The sequence below is a fragment of the Nannospalax galili genome, unplaced genomic scaffold (assembly GCF_000622305.1).
Source record: "Nannospalax galili isolate Female #2095 unplaced genomic scaffold, S.galili_v1.0 scaffold271, whole genome shotgun sequence".
Classification (NCBI taxonomy): Eukaryota; Metazoa; Chordata; class Mammalia; order Rodentia; family Spalacidae; genus Nannospalax; species Nannospalax galili.
In genome coordinates this window covers 2,535,111-2,555,980 of record NW_008331789.1, presented here as the reverse complement: position 1 = coordinate 2,555,980, position 20,870 = coordinate 2,535,111, and the positions used below count along the sequence as shown (strand labels likewise).

Sequence of the window (20,870 nt, the reverse complement as noted above, 5' to 3'; positions counted from 1 at the left end):
TGGGAAAAAATAGAGATTACAGATTTTAGGAGGAGAGGCCTTATGCAGGTTCTGGTTTTAGAACATAAGTTCTCGTAAAGTCAGGGACTAGTGGTGGTAAGTAAGGTTGAGGACAAATGGGAAAAAAATAGAGATTACAGATTTTAGGAGGAGGGGCCTTATGCAGGTTCTGGTTTTAGAACATAAGTTCTCATCAAACTACCTTCTAAATGTTTAGGTTTATCACCATTGATTTGTGTTGCTCTCAACTTTGGTCAGAGAAGCCTCTTTTCACAGTGGTAGCAGTTAAAGCAAAGACACGTAACTGGTCAAAGTGTTAAGTTAAGTAACTGTGAGTGTTCAGCTGTAGATGAATCATCTATATTAACATTCCCCCATCCAAGGCTCAGGGAGGACCTTTGGAATGTGCTCAGAAAGAATGTAAGAGCTGGCAAATTAGGAGGTCTGTGAAATGCTGACTTCTGGACACGACATGGGTTTTGCATACATGAACTCACAGGAACTGTGGTTACCTGCAAAATACATGCAAAATATCAAGCCAGTCAAAATTCCAACATGAATAGGGAAGAGGACTCCACAGCCCTACCACTGGGGACGAGTCACTGACATTAGATGGCTGCTGAGGGAGGGAGAGTTGTTCTCCTTTGAGGACATGGATACCAGAAGGTTGTCCATGCCTCAGTGAATAGCCCCACACTCTTGAGCATGTGGGTATCACACAATGAATCAATAACAAAAAAGGAGGGGCATCAAGTTGGGAGGAAGACAGTGAGGGAGATGGACAGAAGTAACAGATGAATATAGTCAAAAATATATTGTATAAATATATAAAATTTTCAAAGAAATAGGAAAAATATATTTTAGAGTTGGAAATGCAAGCTTATATTATGCTGTATTGCTAGGACTACAGAGATGGTTCAGTGGTTGAGAGCACTGGCTGCTCTTGCAGAGGACCTAGGCTTGATTCCCAGCACACACATGGTGGCTAGAAACTGTCTATAACTCCAGTTCCAAGGGAATCCAAAACCCTCTTCTGACCTCCACAGGTATTGCATGACACCAGTACACTTGCACACATGCAGGCAATACACTCATATGCATAAAAATAACAATATTTTTAGAAAAGATGTATTGCTAAATCTGCTCTATGAATGCTACCTTTTTGTTGATTGGATGAAATAATTGAAAAATGTGTCTTAAAATGTTTTCAATGTAACTGATAGTAAATATCTTGAACTTTTTTATAAGTCAATTGATAAAAATTTAACTCTGAATGTAAATCAATCATTTAATTCTCAGTGGGATTTCCTATGAGGTGGATAGCCTTTGTGTTAGGAGGCAACTACTTTTACTGCCCCAATGTTAGAATGTGTTCAAGAATTTATGATCCTATTCCGGTTGTTTTGACTCTCACAAATTTCCTGTTATGAAGTTCATTTTCTGTTAAACTTTCCTAATGCATATCTCCCACTAAGTTCCAATATCCACAGAGAACTCTCTTTAAAAGCTGTCTGAACAGCCACTGGCCCCAACTTTACTTGTGCAAATAAATACAATCACAGTTACATGTTTGTACTTTTGCAAAGGATAAGTTACTGTGGTTTTAGAATGATGAGCCCCAAATTCACAGCATTATTGAGAACATAGCCTGATGCAATTGCCTTCATGAAATAAGAACACATTTGTCTGAGGGGATTCAGCTGTTTTCCTTCTGATGAAGCATCCAAAATTATGTAACACAGTGTCACATCTCTTGTTTTAAATATATTCGAAAACAAATTGAATACTTACACATGTATGTGTGTGTTGATATGTCTATAAATATGAAACAGGATCTCATTAGCTGAAACTACCTCAAACTTATTATGTAGCTGAAGATGATCTTGAAATTGTGGTTGCTGGGTTTCTTGCTATCTTAGGGACAGAACCTGAGATACTGCACATGCTAGGCAGGTGCTCTCTCAACTGAACAATAGTCCCAGGCCCCCATATGTCTGTGTTTTTTATGTTGGTATTTGTAAGCTACTACTGTGTACAATTGAGACGTGTTATTTTTATATCTTTTACGTATTTCAATATAGGGGGCTGGAGAGATGACTCAGAGGTTAAGAACACTGATTGTTCTTGCAAAAGACTCAGGTTCGAATCCTAGCACCCACATGGCAGCTAACAACTGTCCGTAACTCCAGTTCCAGGGGATCTGACAGCCTCTTCTGTCCTCCATGGGCATTGCATGACATGGGTGCACTTATCTACATGCAGGCAATACACACATACACATAAAAATCATAAATAAAATATTTTTTATAAAGTCACTAAAATGAATAATTTCAATATAGATAGATTTTAATGTTTTTGTTTTCCACTTCTTTCTGTAGTAGTAACTGTTCATCAAATTTTATACTAGGCAAGTTTTATATAAAGAGAAAATCCCAGTAAAATAAAGTAGAAATCTTATCTAATAAGTTATTATACTCTTTGAAAATATTTTTGTTTTCTAAGTACTGTCTGCTTTAATTTTTGCAATGTATAAGTATTTGGAGACTAGCAGAAGTTTCAGTATCTCCAGTGCTGTGCATTTAATCCTGTATGGTAAAGGCCAAGAGAAGATACAGAAATAGATTCCTGCTAAAGAGAAGGGCAGAACAGCCAGGCCTTTAATCCCAACACTCTGGAGGCAGAGGCAGGTGGATCTCTGTGAGTTCAAGGCCAGCCTGGTCTACATAGTGAATTCCAGGTCAGCTGGGGCTTCAGGGAGATCGAGGGGGGTAGAGGGAGAGAGAGAGAGAGAGAGAGAGAGAGAGAGAGACTGAGAGAGAGCAAACTTAGGACATGTAGAGAAAAAGCACAAAATCAAACAATGAAAAGATGAAGAGATTTGTCATAAATGATGGCCAATTTCTCAGTTACCTCTGATACCCTAAGTGTCAAATGACAATAACAACATTGCAGCATGTAAACCAACAGGAGACACTCTCTAACAGAAAGAAGGGGCTAGTATGAAACAGATGTTATCAGAGGGGAGGTAGGGAAACTGGGAGTGTTTGACTGGAAGGGGAGGAGGGAAGGACATGCAGGGGGCCATGGTGGTCGGGGAGAAGGGAACTCAGGAGACGGGGAACGATGGGAGGCGGGTGTTATTGGGGGAAGTGTGAGGATAATGTGGGTGCTTGGACTGGGGAGTAAGAGAAAGGTTGGACAGAGAAAGAGGAGAGACGAATGGATCTTGGCGGGGTTAGGGAAACCAGAGGGAAATGTGTTGGCTCCAGAACCCCCTGAAAAATGCACATACAATGTCTGAGCATTAGTACACACGTGTACCTGGGGGCTGTATGCCAAGGAACACAGTGCCAGACAGGAGAGACCTCTCTTAGAGTGGTTGGTCAGAGTAGTCCAAGAGACTCTCAAAATAACACAGGCTATTGCCAAAGCTCTTGGTTATCTCTCAGAACTGGAAGTTAAGACCCTAGTGCTAAAGACAGGACACACTTCAGACACAGGACTTGGAGCAATGGAGCAGGAACTGACCTGGAAATCTTCTATCTGAAGTTTAGCTCTCATAGTTCTAGAGGATAATATGCATGCTGCTAAGGGAAAAATCAACAGTCCAACCCAACCCTAAAACCTAATAACCATAGTAACCAGCACAGAAAACTACTGCAATTGGTGCAGTAGTGGCACTGTTATCTGGGGAGTAATCAACAGCTCTCTAATTGAAATGAGTTTATCCTCTCAATAGGAATGAACTCATGGGTGGCACTGTAAACACAGTCAAATCCACATGGCTAGAGAGGTCATAGATCCTAGAGAAAACCCTAACACTGTCATATCTCTAGACAAATGAAATTTCTTACCATATGCTAAATGTGGATCCTTCTATTTACAAACAAGTACTGCACACCACTCATCAAAGAAGCTTCTTTTTGCAACAAACGAAAGCTACTGCAGAATCCCACAACAGGTCAGACACAGAGACTACATGTCTGAGAGATACCCAGTCCTAGGTGACACATCTACAGTGGAACATCTACACCTTAGGCTCATGGAACATAGCAGAACAGTGGGTAGAGAGAAAACTAATGCATCCCTCAACTCTCATCAGTGAAACCTCCTTATACAACAGAGTGCGATGTACACAGAAGGCTACAACTGGTCGATATACACTGGCCAAGTTTTAAAGAATAAGGGACTGTGGAGTGTGTGTCTTTGGATAAGACTCCTATATTAAACCTCATCCACCCACAGCTCAGGGACCATTGTGGAAGAGAGGGCAGAAAGATTGTAAGAGCCAGGGTTGATCCACAAACACAGGGAAACAGAGGCTTTCAGGCCACTAGAGCTTGCTCATATGAACTTGTGGCAATGGTGGCATCGAGCACAAGACCCATGTCCACTCAATCAGACAAGGTCCCAGAGTGGAGAAAAGGAAGAAGGTAGCAGGCAGACCCTAGTCTAGGAACTGTTGGAGACTGATTACTATTGGGTCAAGGAGAGTAGACCTTACTTACAGTCTCTAGATAAGCTGACTAGACTCCAGTGGATAAACTTGCACTGAAGGATATTTGGTACAAATGCATGACTGGATAGGACTTAACATGTATGGTGGAATGCATGAGATCCAATGGGCAGGGGTGGGTGTTGGGGCACGGATGGGGGAGGGAGTCTCAATTTGAAGAGTCAGGGTCTTAGTATGTTGCCCGGGTTGCTCTTGGTTCTTGCACTCTGGGGCTGGAGCCTCAGTCTCTAAGTAGCTGATACTACAGGCCTGGGCCACTGTGTCCGCCCTGCAGTTGTTTATGTAACATCTCTAGGCAGGTAAAGTAAGAGTCTAGGTGAGTCACTCTGAGAATCTTGTTCAAGACATTGTATATGGGGAAGGGAGGAGATACACAGGCTTGAGCCATATGACCCACTGGACTTGACCTGAGTGGCTGTGATGGTGGGGCACGAGGGGACTGGGGATGAGGATGGGAGAACTAGGAGAAGTGGAAGTCGTCACGGTGCTTCCATTCCCAGATCTGGTGAGTGGGGAGATGGCAGCACCATTCATGTGGTAGAAGGAATTATGGTCAAAGAGCAGAATGCAGTTCTTTGTCCATGGTCATGGCTTATGACTGGTAGTTATTTAGGTCCTGAATGATCCTCAGTCATCAGAGGTGACATACTGTACCAGAGGTAGCATGGCCATAGTGGTGAAGAGTGGGGAGTCACACTGCCAGGGTTTGGATCCCAGATTTGCTACTTATTGGATATGCAATTTGTGAGAAAGTATTTGCCTTCTCGCCATCTCAGTTTTTTCATTTCCAAATTGAAGATAACAATAGCATCTCTGTTGTAAATGGTGGGGGGGATGGAAAGAGCTAATATATGCAAAAAGACTTAGTATCTTGATTAGAGAAAGTATTCCATGACTGTAAGTCATTTTGTGGTGCTGAGGATTGAACTCAGGGCCTCATACATCCTGGGCTAATTCTCTACTGCTGAGCTGTATCCCCAGCCTAGTCTTGTTATTTTTAAACTTTTTAAAATTTTTTTATTTATTATTTTTATTTTACGTGTATGCGTGTATTGCCTGCATGTAGGTAAGTGCACCCATGTCGTGAATTACCTGCGGAGGTCAGAAGAAGCTGTCAGATCCCCTGGGACTGGAGTTACAGGCTGTTGTTAGCTGCCATGTGGGTGCTGGGATTCGAACCCGGGTCTTCTGCAAGAACAACCAGTGTTCTTAACCTTTGAGCCATCTCCCCAGTCCCTAGTCTTGTTATTTTTTTTTAAAGAAGAGTTAAGTTGAATTCGCTGAAATGGTCAGTTTCTTGACATGGCCCAGGTATCCCATATCAGAAGAATACCTGGACAGCTTGACTCACTTTAAGCTCTGCAGAACAGAGTAGACCAGGAACAGTATCAAGATGGGAGGCAGGGAAGGAGGGAGATGCAGAAGGAAGAGAAGCCAGAGAAGAGGGGAGAAGAGAAAGGTGCTCCTTTGCTGTGCAGCTGCCTCCATCACTGCAGAGAATGTTGAAAAAAAAAAAAAGACCTCAAGATCCTAACACACTAAGTCTCAGACAACCACGGGGAAGAAGAGATAAGGCATCACAAAGAGACAGTAGTAAGGTGGTACATGTCTCCTGAATCCACCATCCCCTCTCCCCTCTAGAAATAACCACTGGCCTAAATTTTCCTGTTATCCTCATTCATTTTTGGAATTAACCTTCACAGACATGTATTTCTAAGCAATTGACATTATTTGCACATAGCCTCTGTATTCTTGAAAGTACCCCAGAGTTGTTATGGGTATAGCTCAGTGGTTCAGCTCTTGACTATCAAGGCCATGGGTTTGGTTCCCAGAGGTTGTGGTGTATGGCTAGAGCTGAGGAGCCAGTTTCACAGGTCCCTGAAGATAGTAGGAGACACAGGTCTCTTGACGGTTTGAGAGAAGGCAAGAAAAAAGAAGGAAAGCTCTTTATATTTTTTGGTTCAATCAGACTTAGTAGTGACTCTTGCATCTGTGCCCAGTCTCTTCTGCTGGTTCTTAGTCCTTTCAAGAACCTGTGAAAGGGGCTGGAGAGATGGCTCAGCAATTAAGAGAACTGACTGCTCTTGCAGAGGACCCAGGTTTGATTCCCAGAACCTACATGGTGGCTAATAGCCATCTGTAACTCCAGTTCCAGGGGACCTGATGCCCTCTTCTGACCTCCATGGGCACTGCACAACACAGGCACAGTTACATACATGCAGACAATACATTCATACACATAAAATAAAAATAAAATATTTCTTAAAAAGAACATGAAGACGTTTCAATTTCTTTTAAAATCAGAAGCTTTAAAAAAAAAAAGCTTGGCTTACATTTATATTTCTATCAATGCAGTCCTAAACATAAACATTTTAATATACTTTTTATAACAAAAGGGGCCCAAGAGGGCAAGGGTGTCTTGGGCTCACAAAATGACAGTGCAGCCTGCAGCAGGAAGACAGGATATTTACAGCCTTGGGTATCACTTAGCCCAGAACCCTCCTGCCACCTTCTTTTATGGGAGACATCAAAGGCCTCTTTGTTTAAGCCTCTATAAAGTCAGACACTCTGTTTCTTGCAGCTGAATTTATGCCCCCTGAGACAGCCTTCCTGGTGGCTGAGTGCCCTTGGCTTTGTTCAGAGGATGTAGGGGAGTGGTGGCTATCTCCTGAGCCTCCCCAGACCTCCTTTAGCCAGAAATTCCCGGAGGCCACAGCCGCTGTTCCCAAGCGCTGTATTTTGGAGGTTTACCTCACGCAGAGAATTCTGAAGCTTCACACTGAGGGCTGCTTTTTCGTCCTCCAGCTGTTTTATTTCCCGTTCTGATTTTGTCTTCACTTCCTCCAACTGTGCTTCAACTTCCTAAATGAAGATCAGAAGGATTAGCCACACGAGGCGGAAAAGCAGGCCACTTAGGCATTCGTACATTGCCTTATTTTTGAAGTGGATCAGAGAAACTGTATTTTTTATTATTTTTTTAAATTAATTTTATTTTATGTATATGAGTGCATTGCCTGCATGTATGTGAGTGCACCCATGTCATGCAATGCCGCGGAGGTCAGAAGAGGGCTTCGGATTCCCTGGAACTGGAGTTAAGGATAGTTCGTAGCCGCCATGTGGATGCTGGGAATTGAACCCGGGTCCACTGCAAGAGCAGTCAGTGCTCTTAACTTCTGAGCCATCTCTCCAGCCCGAGAAACTGTATGTATTACAAAAGTAATAAAATACCGTAAGAACACATGACGAGAAATACATAAGCAGGCTGGGTGTGGTGTGGACACCATTAGTCCCAGCACACCAAAAGCAGAGGCAGGTGGATGCAAGCTGGAGGACAGCCTGGTCTCCACAGCAAGTTCCAGGCCAGCCAGAGACCTCGTCTGAAATTAATTAATTAATTAATTAATTAATTAATTAATTAATCAAAGGAGTAAGGAGCTCTTGAGCTGACCTCTGCAACAAGTGGACAAAGATTTGTGTGCTTGGGGCAATTCTGAGTGTCAAATGAAAGCCTGTTATTTATTCATTCATTCCACAGATCAATACTGACTAAATAGTTACATTATGTCAACCACCATGATAAGGAGCTGTGGATATAGTCAGTATGTACTGGCTGGCCAATGTTATGGGCTTTTCAAATAAATTAATTGATAAGACACATTGACTGTAGCATTTGTTGGTTTTCATAGTATAAATGCTTTTACTGTGGCCAATGTCAAGCTATCATAGTGATGTAGCTGAATATGAAATAGGAAAGAGGTGTCTGTTAGCTTTCACTTGATATGATAAAACACTCTGACCAAAACCAGCTTTGGAGGAAAGGTTTATTTGACTTACACCTCCTGACCACAGTTCATCACTGAAGAAAGCCAGAGCAGGAACTCAGGACAGGATCTGGAGGCAGCAACAGAAGCAGAGACCATGGAGGAAGGCTACTCACTGGCCTGCTCCTCTGACCTGTGCTCAGCCTGCTTCCTTATTCCACCCAAGGCCACCTGCCCAGGGGCAGCACCACCTGCAGTAGACTGGGCCTCCCACATCACTGAACAGTCAAGAAAATGTCTCACAGACATGCCCACAGGCCAGCCTCATACCAGAAATTCCCCAAATGAGGTTCCCTATTCCCAGGTGTGTCAACTTGACAGATGCCAACCATGGCAAGGTGTGACAACTGCCTCTCCTGAGTCAGTATGAACTGGCTACAACACATCCTGGATTGATAGTGAACAAGGCAGGCCAGTGAGGAAACACAGTGACTGGCTGTGGGAATGATTATTTTACCTAGCCTTGTGACCAAAGTTAATGTTTTATGTTTTGTTAAGTCTTCTGTTTTGAGATCATTTAATACTATCTCACCTCGCTTGTAATGTAAACAAGCTTACTAGGTCTTGGACTGCTTTTGTAACCTAAACATACAGTTTTAATTCCTCATGACCCTTCTTTACCATTGACCCAGAATTGTGTGTGTGTGTGTGTGTGTGTGTGTGTGTGTGTATAGTATAAAAATATCAATGCTGCAAGCACTGAATATTCATTGGAAGCAAGGAATTCTCTCATTTATGCTGTAAACAACAGACAGGATTAGGTTGATAGCATCTGACTTCAAGTACTGGGTCAGTAGGGATCAGGAAGGGAAAAACCCTTCTCTGATAAGGTTCTTCATTCCTTCCCCATATCATGAGGGATATATTGTTTTAATAAAGAAAAAGCAAGACCTTAGTTCAAGAAAACAGTTCTAAGAACACAGTTCTGGGAGAAATCTGAAGGAACAAGTTCTCAGAACAGATCAGGCCCCTCTCTTGGTTTTAATGGATGCTAAGAGTTAGGCTGTTTTTGTTTAGGCATTGCTGTAATGTGGCATTGTACCACCACAAATATTAGTTACAAGGCAGTGTGATCCTAATGTATAAGTGCTAACATAGGGACAGGGTGCCACATATCTGACTGCAGCATCAGAAGGCTAGGAAGACAAGACCTGAGAGAAGACTGTTAAATCAGGATCAGTAAGATCAATAAGAACTCGATGGGCAAATTTGAGAGTGGGGAGGAAATTGTTCTGAATGAAGGAAAATCTATGCACAAAGTCTCAAAGAGAAAGAACATGGAACACATGAGGAAATAAAAAAGGCCAACAGGCAGAGTTGGACAGGGAAAGACATGGGACCAGTGAGGCAGAGAAGCAAATAGGTATCTGTCTTTGTGTCACTGCAAGTGTCTGAAGAACAATGTGACGACGATAGGGAGCTGTGAAGAGCCGGGATCCAAGGCTGAGCTGCCACAAGATCTTGCTAGAATGGAGACAGGATGATATGAAGTGGGGAGAGTGGAGACAGATTTTGACATGGTCCAATCAAGTCATGGAGATTGGGGTTGAAGAGATGGCTCAGCAGTTAAGACCACTGGCTGCTCTTGCAGAGGACCAAGGTCTGGTTCTCAGCACCCATACTGCAGCTAACAGCCAGCTGTAACTACAGTTCCAGAGGATCTGAAACAATCTTCTGGCCTCCGTGTGTTTGCATGACATAGATGTACTTACATACACGTAGGCCAAACGCGTGTATGTGTAAAAATAAATAAATTTTTTTAAAAAGTCATGGAGGAGGCTAGAGAAATGGCTCAGCTGTTATGAGCACTGGTTGCTCTTGCAGAGGACCCAGGTTCAATTCCCAGCGCACAAGATCTTGCTAGAATGGAGACAGGATGATATGAAGTGGGGAGAGTGGAGACAGATTTTGACATGGTCCAATCAAGTCATGGAGATTGGGGTTGAAGAGATGGCTCAGCAGTTAAGACCACTGGCTGCTCTTGCAGAGGACCAAGGTCTGGTTCTCAGCACCCATACTGCAGCTAACAGCCAGCTGTAACTACAGTTCCAGAGGATCTGAAACAATCTTCTGGCCTCCGTGTGTTTGCATGACATAGATGTACTTACATACACGTAGGCCAAACGCGTGTATGTGTAAAAATAAATAAATTTTTTTAAAAAGTCATGGAGGAGGCTAGAGAAATGGCTCAGCTGTTATGAGCACTGGTTGCTCTTGCAGAGGACCCAGGTTCAATTCCCAGCGCCCACATGGCTGCTAACAACTGTCCATAGCTCCAGTTCCAGAGGAATCTGATGCCCTCTTCTGACCTCCATGGGCACTGCATGACATGGGGGCATACACATATGTAGGCCATACACTCATACACTAAAAATAAAAATATTTTAAAGGTCATGGAGGTTGACTGACTTAGCCTAGAATCACTGAGGAGAGAGGGATGTGCAAATATTCTGGGGCATCAGAACAGAACAGAATTAAAATACTCAGTGATTGAGTGTGAGGGGTAGGAGAGAAGTCATGCTTGATTCCCAGGTTTCTAGTTTGACAATCTACAAGGATGTGCTACTGATCACCTGGATGGCACCTCTACATGCTATGGCACCAAGCCCAGACCAGCCATTGGCCCTGAGGTGGCTCTTAGCACTGTCCCTGGGTCAGTGTTTTCAGGGACTCTAAAAGAGCCCTGTGCTTAGATTGTCAGTGTTGGATGACATGGCTACTTGGCATGTGGTCTCCCTTTGATCAACATATGCTATCCTCAGAACTTGCTGTTTGGGAGTCAGCTTCCCAAAGATAATATATAACAATATATAGGTAATTCTTTGCTACCAAACAAGCTGAGATAAATAAAGCAGCCATCAGAATCCCTCAGCAAAAATTTCTGATTTTTTACTTCACTAATTAGTTTCTCATCCATAGACACCTTCGTTGGATGGAATTTGGTTTACCACGCACTCTTACTGGCATGGAAAGTAACTCCACTAAGACACACTCACACTATAACAGCCAGCGAGAATACTCTGCTGTAATGATTTTTGGCATAATGGAAGGTCTGTTTCTAATTTTACACAGCACAACTTTCTGGTACATACAATCAATCATAGCTTCTGCTGTTGCCTTAACAAATGGCCCTAGAGTGAGAAAATAAAAACCCCTACAGGTGAAAAGAATCAATTTCAGCAGTACATTTTAGCATTACTAAGCTTCCTCACAGGTACAGAATAATGTGGATTACAGTTAGAAAACAGTTCTGTGTCACCTAGAGAACACAGGGCAGAAAGGAATCTGTCCAGCTCACTCAAGGTGACCTTGAAGATTTCAACTCAAGTAGAGGGGAAAAGCAATCGCAAGGTCAAGAACATGAGCAAAGTAAAGAGACCAATGCATTCAAATACATGAACTGATGCACCCCCAAGAAGGGGATTCTACACAACAAGGATTTATCAAATGATTCATTTTCACCGAACTCCTGTATACTGAGAAGCAAGCTTTTACAAGGAGGAGATTCCACGGCTGACAGGAGCAGGGCTCAAGCAGGACTCTAGCCCTCTTTATGTTTCTACATTGTCTACAATTACTGGTAACTTAAGAAAATAATCAGCTGGGAGTGGGGGTGATGCATGCTTGTAATCTTGTAATCCCAGGAAGCTAAGTAAGACAGAAGGATCACGAGTGTGAGGACAGCCTGGGTTACATAGTAAGACCCAACCTCAAACAAACAAGCATATATACAAGCAAACAGAGGGAGGGAAGAAGCAAGGGAGGGGAGGAGGGAGGGAGGGAGGGAGGGAGGGAAGGAAGGAATGCAAAGAAGCCACTGTGTCTAAAGTCTGTTTTTCTGTTGTTAATTAGATGATACCACAAACCATGCACAACATTTTTAAAAAAGAGGTTTATTCTGGCCCAAGGTGAGGGGCCAAATCTGTTGATCCTCTGTTTTCTTGTTGGAAGAGTGTTGTGGTAGCCAGTACAAAATCATCTTCACAGGTCACTTCGGGCCACTTACAGGAAGACAACCCGTTCTGTTAGTTATAAAATCTCTTATCAAGAAAGAATCTAATGAGACCTGTAGAATGACAAAACTAGTTGACAGGTCAAGGTGGATGGGGAAATTTCATAAGGTCACCTCAAGATGAAGAGCTAGAGCAATCAATGGATGTGGATGCTGAGGGAGGGAAGAGAGAGAGAGAGAGAGAGAGAGAGAGAGAGAGAGAGAGATTGATTCAATTCCATCGTAACAATTTTATCTAATTTCCAAAGGCCCTGCTTCTAAACACTGCAGTCAAATTAGTTCCTACCCTATTAATTCCTTACAATGAGGATTAATGTCAACCTAATTTTGGAGTGAACAAACCATACTGAAACAGCATTCCCCCATCTCTCTTCAAATCAATTTCCTTCTCACATAAAAAATATGATTGTTGCATCCAAATAGTCTCAAAGTCTTGACTCATTTTAGCATTAATTCCAAAGTCCAAAGTCTCAACTGCAACTCAAGGCAAACTCCTAGCTGTGAGTCTGTAAAGTCAAATTCTGTACTTCCAATACATAATGATGGGTCAGACACAGGACATATATTCCTATTCCAAGAGGCAGGAGGGGAAATAGAAAGAATTGGCCAATAGCAAGTCTAAAACCCATCAATAAGCCGTTAAACCTCAAGCGCCAAGTCTCACATCTTGTATACACTGTAGGGTCAGCCCTGAAGGTCACTTCAGACAGCTCTGCCCCATGGCTTTGCTGCTTGCCTCCATGGCTGTTCCATGGTTTGTTCTTCAGGCTGATATCTGTTGGTGGCTCTACCTTTCTGAGTCTCAAGGGCATGGGTCCCAGCCCCATGGATTCCCTAAGCACTCTAGTAAGAGAACCTCTGCAATGCCTCCATACCTACAGCAAGCTTTTCTCAGAAATCTCAATGGAAGCTGCTGTGACCCCATAGTTCTTACATTCCTCCATGACTGCAGAATCAGTTTGTGGACCACAAGGTCGGATGCCTTTTCCCTTTGAAGGGAGAGCACAAGTGCTGCCTGAACCTGTAGAACCACAGCCGGAGGCTACGGAGTGCTCTTTTGGAAAGGCAGGAGCAGAATCCTGAGATGGACTTAGGCAGTAAGCAAGTGGAGTGTGCCCAGCCTGTTCCTGGAACAATTCTGCTCTTTTCTGACATGGCCTGTCATGGCAGAGGGAGCATCACAGAAGCTATCAAAGGCTACCTTTGAAGGTGGCCTCCAGGCCTCGTTCACATTATCCCAAAGATTAGTAACTGGCTCTCACATGCATGCCAGTCTCTTTAGCTAGCAGATGCTAGACTGCACCTTTACGTGTGTGCTTTCTTTGTTCTTTCCCTAGTAAACCTGAGAACTTCCCAAATATTTCCATTGTGCTTCCTCTGTAATTATATACTCCACTCTTAAGTCATGCCTTAGCTCCCAAAGCCCATGGTTTAGTAACCAAGCATCCTCACAATGCTTTGGAGTAGGTATTTCCTTGGCTACATATCCTTTTTACCTTAGTTTATTTTAATTGTTTTATGAGTATGTGTGTATTGCATGCAGGTATGCAAGTGCACCCATGTCGTGCAATGTCTGCAGAGGACAGAAGAGGGCATTGGATCCCCTAGAACTAGAGTTACAGAGAGTTGTTAGCTGCTATGTGGGTGCTTGGATTCAAACCCAGGTCTTCTGCAAGAACATCCAGTGCTCTGAACCTCTGGGTCATCTCTCCAGCCCCCTTGTTTGTATCATTTTTAAATATGGCCATTCATTAAGGTCTGGAACATGGACATAGAATAGCAAAATTTAAATAGTATGATGAGAGAGGCCTTTACTCAAATTTCCAGGAAAACATTTTTCATTTCCATCAGCAATTTGGACCACTTATTCACCCCGAGACATTCTAGCTCTTCCCCAGTCTCCCTGCCCTTTCTAAGCCCACACCACAGAGATCTCATGTGTTCCATTTATAGTATTTGATGCATTTTGTATCTTTTGCTCCAAGTTCTATCAACTTTTCCCCCATTACTTAGCTCCAGAGCCATTTCCATACTTTCAGGTACCCATTACTAGCTCCGTTCTCACCAACAACTCACTGTATTAATCTGAGTCTCATTGAATAAAGATGTGTGCTGCCAGCCTGATGACCTGAGTCCAATCCCTGGAACCCACATGGTGAAAGGAGAGAACCAACTCCTGAAAGCTATCCTCTCTACATGGGAACCACAGCACCCACATATGAGCATACTACACATATGAGCATCCATACACACACACATATGAGTGTATGTATGTTTACAATGAGTAAATAAATGCAAAAAAATTATAAATGGGCTGGAGAGATGGTCAGTGCTTATGAGCATATACCTCTCTTTCAGAGGACCCAAAATCAGTTCCCAGTACACACATCAGGCAGCTAATAACTCCCTGTAACTCCAGTTCCAGGAGACCTGACATCTTTTGGCCTCTGTAGGCATCAACACTCACAGGTATATACCTACACACAGACACACACTCATACACATAATTAAACAATTTTAAAATCTTCTTAAAATTTTAAAAGTTTATAAAAAAGTAGCATAGCATGGGATTTATAACGTGTATAAATAAAATGTATAACAAATGTCCAAAGGACAGAAAAGAGGATGGATATTGTTATTATAATGTTTTCATCTGTGAAGGAATATGATGCCATTCAAAGAAGATTGTGGTAAATTTAGAGATGCACAGTGTTAATCATGACATAAACTCTAGCTTTCCATCTGCCAAAAATGAGCCCTAAGAAGTGAAAAGTGGGGACTGGAGAGATGGCTCAGCAGTTAAGAGCACTGGCGACTCTTCAGAGGACCCAGGTTTGATTCCCAGCACCCACATGGCAGATAACAACCATCTATAACTTCAGTTCTAGGGGTTCTGACATCCTCTTCTGGTCTCTGCAGGCATGGTGCACCCCAGGTGCACTTACATACGTATAGGCAATACACTCATAAACTCATAAAATAAAAATAATAAAATACTTTCTTAAAAGTCAAAGGTGAAGACAAAAAAAAATGTAATACCAAAAATACTCAGTGCATCAAAAATAAGCAGGAAAAAAGGGAAAAACAATTAGCAAACGTGAAAAGAAGGTAAAAACAGTAACTTAGTAGACTTAGTAGATTTAATCATTCTATTAAGTGTAAATGGAAGCCCAACTCTCAAGAGGCACAGACAGGTGGCTCTCTATGAAATCAAGCCTAGCCTGGTCTACATAGAAAGTTACAGGCCAGCTGGGGCTACAAGGAGACCTTATCTCAAAAAAAAAGTAAACGGTCAGTGGATGGCCCCACACCCAGAGGTATATTGACAGCAATAAATAGGAGTTGATGGGATATTAAATTAAAGAGAAAACATAAAGCTGGGGAAGACAGGAAGATAGGGTGGATGGGGGAGCAGAGGTGAATGTGATCAAAGTACACTGTATGAAATTCTCAAAGAATAAGAATATTTATTAAAAGATAAGCGCATCTCTCATTAGCATATAAGTTTTTCTTTAATAAATGGCAAAAATTATATTTATGCCCAAGAATTGTTTTAAAATAATTTTCCTTACAATTAAAAAATGCATAAATGGTCTGAATGTCCATAAAAGGAAGAGACGATCAAAGCGCATAAACAGGTTAGACCCAACTATGTCCCATAAGTTTTGCAGTGGATTTGGGACACTGGTACTATTTAGTAGCTGCTAATTTGGGTTCCCTGATCTTACAGAATGCTAGTTATTATCTGTATTAAATTCCTTTCTGACTAAACTGTCTAAATGGATTTGTGAGTCTTGCCAGGAGGAGCCCACGTGTACAATGAGATGTGAGATGCAGAAGTGTTTAGCAGCTCTTGGGAAAGCTCAGTACATCCTGATCTCAGTCCCTTCCCTAGCAACCTGGGTGTGCAAGCATTAATTACAGGATGTGCACTCTGTTCTGTCAAGATTACGTGGTAATATTCTCTACTCAGGTAACCAGGAAAGATATACAGGTCTTCTAGGCCAGCGCCAGACCACATCTTGCCATGTGCTCTTTTGTCAGGGTAGTATTTAGGATGTACAATAAACTCACACCAAGGGCTCAGAGAAATAGAGCAATGCTAATGCTATAGGGAAAACAGTGACTATTTTTAGTCCATAAACCCTGGACTGGAGGCCTTGTCAAGGCGTTGGCTTCCCTAATCTATGTGGCCTCATTTATATCACATATTCTCAGATTCTAGATATGAGCACAAAGTAAAACAAAATTGGGAACAAAACACAGTTATTTTTGTGTGATTCATTTCCCAAATTGACTTGTGTGCTGATTAAGGCTGAAGTCCAATTTGCCCATCACGTTGCCAGGGCAACTGGAAGCTTAAGAGAATGACAATCCCTCCTGTTGACTGGGGCTCAGGATGGAGTGTTAGTCTGCTTTCCTTAAGACTGGATATTCAAAACTGATTGCAGCTCACAGGAGAAAAAATGATTTCAAAATAACTGCTCCATATGAAGGTAGCAAGCCACAGGCTTTGATACTAGGCCGTTGGGTTTGAATGCAGCTCTGGTACCCACTATTTGTATCAATGATACACTCACTGCAGCTTTGGAGTCACTTTCTTAATCTCTAAAATGGAAAGATAAACATACGTTTTATAGTAATGTTGGAAAGACTCAAGTGTTCATAAGCATTCAGTATAAATATAATAGGCACTATATAATATTTTTTATTTCACATGCCACCTAAGAACATGGTAATTAATAATAGCTGCCATCTGCTGAACTTTCACTATATACTGCACAGCCAGTGAAGGGTTCATATGTAGTACCATATTTAAATGTGTATAACAAGCCTTCAAACCATTTAACCCTGCTTTATTTTTTTTAATTTTTAAAAAATATTATTATTATTATTTTTATGTGTATTCGTGTATTGCCTGCATGTAGGTAAGACCTGTGTCATGAAATGCCCACGGAGGACAGAAGAGGCTGTCGGATCCTCTGGGACTGGAGTTACTGACAGTTGTTAGCTACCATGTGGATGCTGGGATTTGAACTCGGGTCTTCTGCAAGAACAACCAGTGTCTTAACCACTGAGCCATCTCTCCAGCCCCTATTTTTTTCTATTTTAATTAATTAATTAATTTTGGTCTTTTTGAGACAGGGTCTCCCTGTAGCCCCAGCTGGCCTGGAACTCGCTAAGTAAACCAGGCTGGCTTCGAACTCACAGAGATCCACCTGCCTCTGCCTCCTGAGTCCTGGGATTAACGGTGTGAGGCTACCACACCCAGCTATTTTATTTATTTTTATTTTATGTGCAAGAGTGTTTCAACTGCATGTATGTAAGTTCACCACATGTGTGTAATGCCCCACAGAGGCCAGAAGAGGGTGTTGGATCCCCTGGAACTTGAGTTATAGATGGTTGTTAGCTGCCATGTGGGTTCTGGGAATTAAACCAGGTCCTATGGAAGAACAGCAAGTGTTCTGAACCACTGGGCCATCTCTCCAGCCCCCTTTAACCCTGCTTTAGAATTCAGTGTTCAGAGAGGTTAAGGGACCTATCCTTGGTCACAGAGCTTGTGGAAGATTCAAGATCTAGACCCAGACTAGTCTGGGTCTTTCATGAGTTCATATATTTACTTATTTGACATATATTTATTGAATACTTCCAAATTTTTTTTTTTTTTTTGGTCTCTTTTGAGACAGGGTCTCCCTGTAGTGCCAGCTGACCTGGAACTTACTATGTAGACCAGGCTGACCTTGAACTCACAGAGATTTGCCTGCCTCTGTCTCCGAAGTGCTGGGACTAAAGGTGTGCCCCACCACACCTGGAAAGTACTTACAACTTTTAACCACCACATAAAACAGTGATATATGGTTATCAGTGAACACTCAAGGCTAATACCTCCTGGATCACAAAGATGCTTGCTCTCATCTAACCCTCAGAGTACTCAGAGAGGTTCTATTATTATCACTATCCACCTTTCTAGCGAGGAACTTTGGGCAGGCAGAGTTTCTGGGGGTGGTTGAGAGGAGACAGTGAAATAATGTTCTGCGGGCAGCAGAGCTGGAATCTGAGTCCAGGAAGTCTTAGAGCCCTGAGTTTTGGGTTGGGGACTTTCGCTCTGTGTTTTTGTTGTATGAGTAGAGTTGAATTTCCCTAAGTCAAATGCTCACACAACACAAGCCCACCCCATGTCAGCAACTCCAAAAGCTAGTGCCCCACAGTCTTAGCTGGTCCCCTTCTCTCCTCTAAGAGAACGTGTCCCACTTTGGACAGGACTGCTGTCTTCACCTGTGGTCAGAGAAGCAGCCTAGATGTACACGCAGTAGGAGCACAGTAAGTGTTTGGAAAAGGAAAGAGGGAAGGAAGGAGGTGGGGGAAAGCCAGGCCCCCCAACAGCTTTTGTAGACAGCCTCACCTTCCTCAGCTTCTTTCTTTCCAGCTCCACAGAGGAGCGCACTGACTTCATCTCCACAGTGTGCTTCTTCACCACGTCTTCCAGGCGCTTCACCAGCTGGTCTCTGAGCTGCTGCTTCTCCTCCTCAGTCTGTCGTCTGACTTTACGCAGGTCTTCCTCATGCTGCTGTTTCATATGCTCCATTTCACCACTTGCCTCTTTCTTCATCTATAAAGAGAAATATGACTTTGTAAACCTGCTGGGGAGAGATGAGGCCCATGTCTCTTCTGCATATTTATATACAGATTTTATAGCAAGTACCAGAAGGTACAGAGGATTTTATAAGATTATATGTTTGATACTTCATATTTTATTTATTATATATTTGATACTTCATATTTCATATTTTATTTTATTTTCACGTGTATGAGTATATTGCCTGCATGTATGTATGTACACCCATGTTGTGCAATGCTTGAGAAGGTCAGAAGGCATCAGATCCCCTACAACTGGAGTTAGGACAGTGGTTAGCCTCCATGTGGGTGCTGGGATTTGAACCCAGGTCCTCTGCAGGAGCAGCCACTGCTCTTAACCATGGAGCCATTTCTCTATAGTGGGTCCCTATATTTGATATTTGAGATTTCACTTTACCCACTATTGGAAGAAGGATTTCTGGAATACTGTAGCTATGGTCAGAGGGTCAGTTTCTAACGAATACTTGATTTGTTTGGGTGGAAATATGTCATAGCAATGCTTACTTTTTCAGGTGAATAAAAAAACTTGGGAGAATTATGCTACATTCTTGTTCTCTTAGGATTGAGTGACATGAAACTGGCAAGAAGCGGTGTGACCTCTGCTCTTGCTTCATCTATCCTTGAATCATGGCACCTGAGGTTTTCAGTTATTGCTCTGTGGTTGGAGAATGGCCTCTACCCAAAGTGCATGCCGATCTCCTGTGACTTCTCCACCCTCAGTGCTGTCAGACGCTTACCTGTGTTTCTGAGCCACCTTTAGTGCACGGACACTCCTTAAGAAAGTCTTGATCCCACTGAGGATGAAGACTGCAGGCCTCCAAGTCATTTGCTTTCCCCAGGACTTTATTCTCAGTCTTCATGTCATCTGCATATATACGTTTCAACATTATTTGGGGTGGTCGTGGACATGGTCTCATGCCCAAGGCCTTCTGAAGTCTGGTTGACTGTTCAATCATTTTGCTTACCACTCATCTACACAATCCCTGCTCCAAGGCCTGCAGCCCTCCCATAAGGGCAATGTAATGTTCTCATTTTTGTTCGAAGCTGTATCCTGAGCTTAAATAATTGCTACACTATCCCTTCCTAAATAAAAATTCGAGAGCTTTTTGTAGAGGAAGCCTAATGAAAGGTGCTTAGAATCAGATATATTTATATCTAAACAGGAGCTTTATCCAACCATGTAGCTGACCTTCAATCAACTATTTATCCTCTCTTGGCCTCAGTTCACCATCTGTAATATGGGACAACAACTGTACCTGTTTCACAAAATTATTGGGAGGACCCAGTGATAGATTTCACACATCATTGTGTGAAATGACGCTAAAATTACAAAGTCCTCACAAGTCACGGAGGAGGGAAAGCAGAAGTGCAGGCACCATGAGGAGCCTAGTGGGGTAGTATTTGGAGCAAGGGGTCCTTTTCATCCACCCGTTAGATGTCTGGCCTGTGCAGCTCCAGGTGAGGAGCTGTTGTTGGCTTACCTATGGGGCTTCAGTTCACCCACCTAGCAGGCCAGATCCAACAGCCCTGTTCCTGCTCCCTGTTCCCTGTTCCCTCACTCTTGAGACTGTCCACTGGCACCAAGCTAAGCCTGGCAGCCAATCTTAGGTCCTAAAGGAATCACTACAGGGTATCTTACCAGTTTTCTGTGTCACATGACACTCCTGTAGTATCAGTCTGTCTTTGGCAACAGCCAGCTTCTCGCCAAGTTTTTTTGCAGTGCTTTTCAACTCCGAATTCTCCTGCCGAGCCTCCCTTAGCTGCACGTCCAGATCCTAAACAGAAGGAAGGTCTCAGTTCTCTGGATAGAGACATGCTGAGTGCATACAACAGTCCTGTGATCTGAAATGTAGGAAAGGGCTCAGCAGGGGCCCAGGGCTCTGGA

The 20,870-nt window shown here is 42.8% G+C and overlaps 1 protein-coding gene across 5 annotated transcripts in view; it reads right to left on the bottom strand.

The window, feature by feature from the left end:
• Positions 1-20,870, bottom strand: part of Fam184b (family with sequence similarity 184 member B) — a 136,535-nt gene that overhangs the window by 54,754 nt on the left and 60,911 nt on the right. For all 5 annotated transcript variants that reach the window (XM_029560515.1, XM_008826863.1, XM_008826862.2 and 2 more), the window contains exons 3-6: positions 20,625-20,760; positions 19,723-19,850; positions 18,753-18,959; positions 7,268-7,378 (exon numbers count right to left, since the gene is read on the bottom strand). In XM_029560515.1, the coding sequence (XP_029416375.1) occupies positions 7,268-7,378; positions 18,753-18,959; positions 19,723-19,850; positions 20,625-20,760 (582 nt within the window). The remainder of the gene's footprint in view (positions 1-7,267; positions 7,379-18,752; positions 18,960-19,722; positions 19,851-20,624; positions 20,761-20,870) is intronic.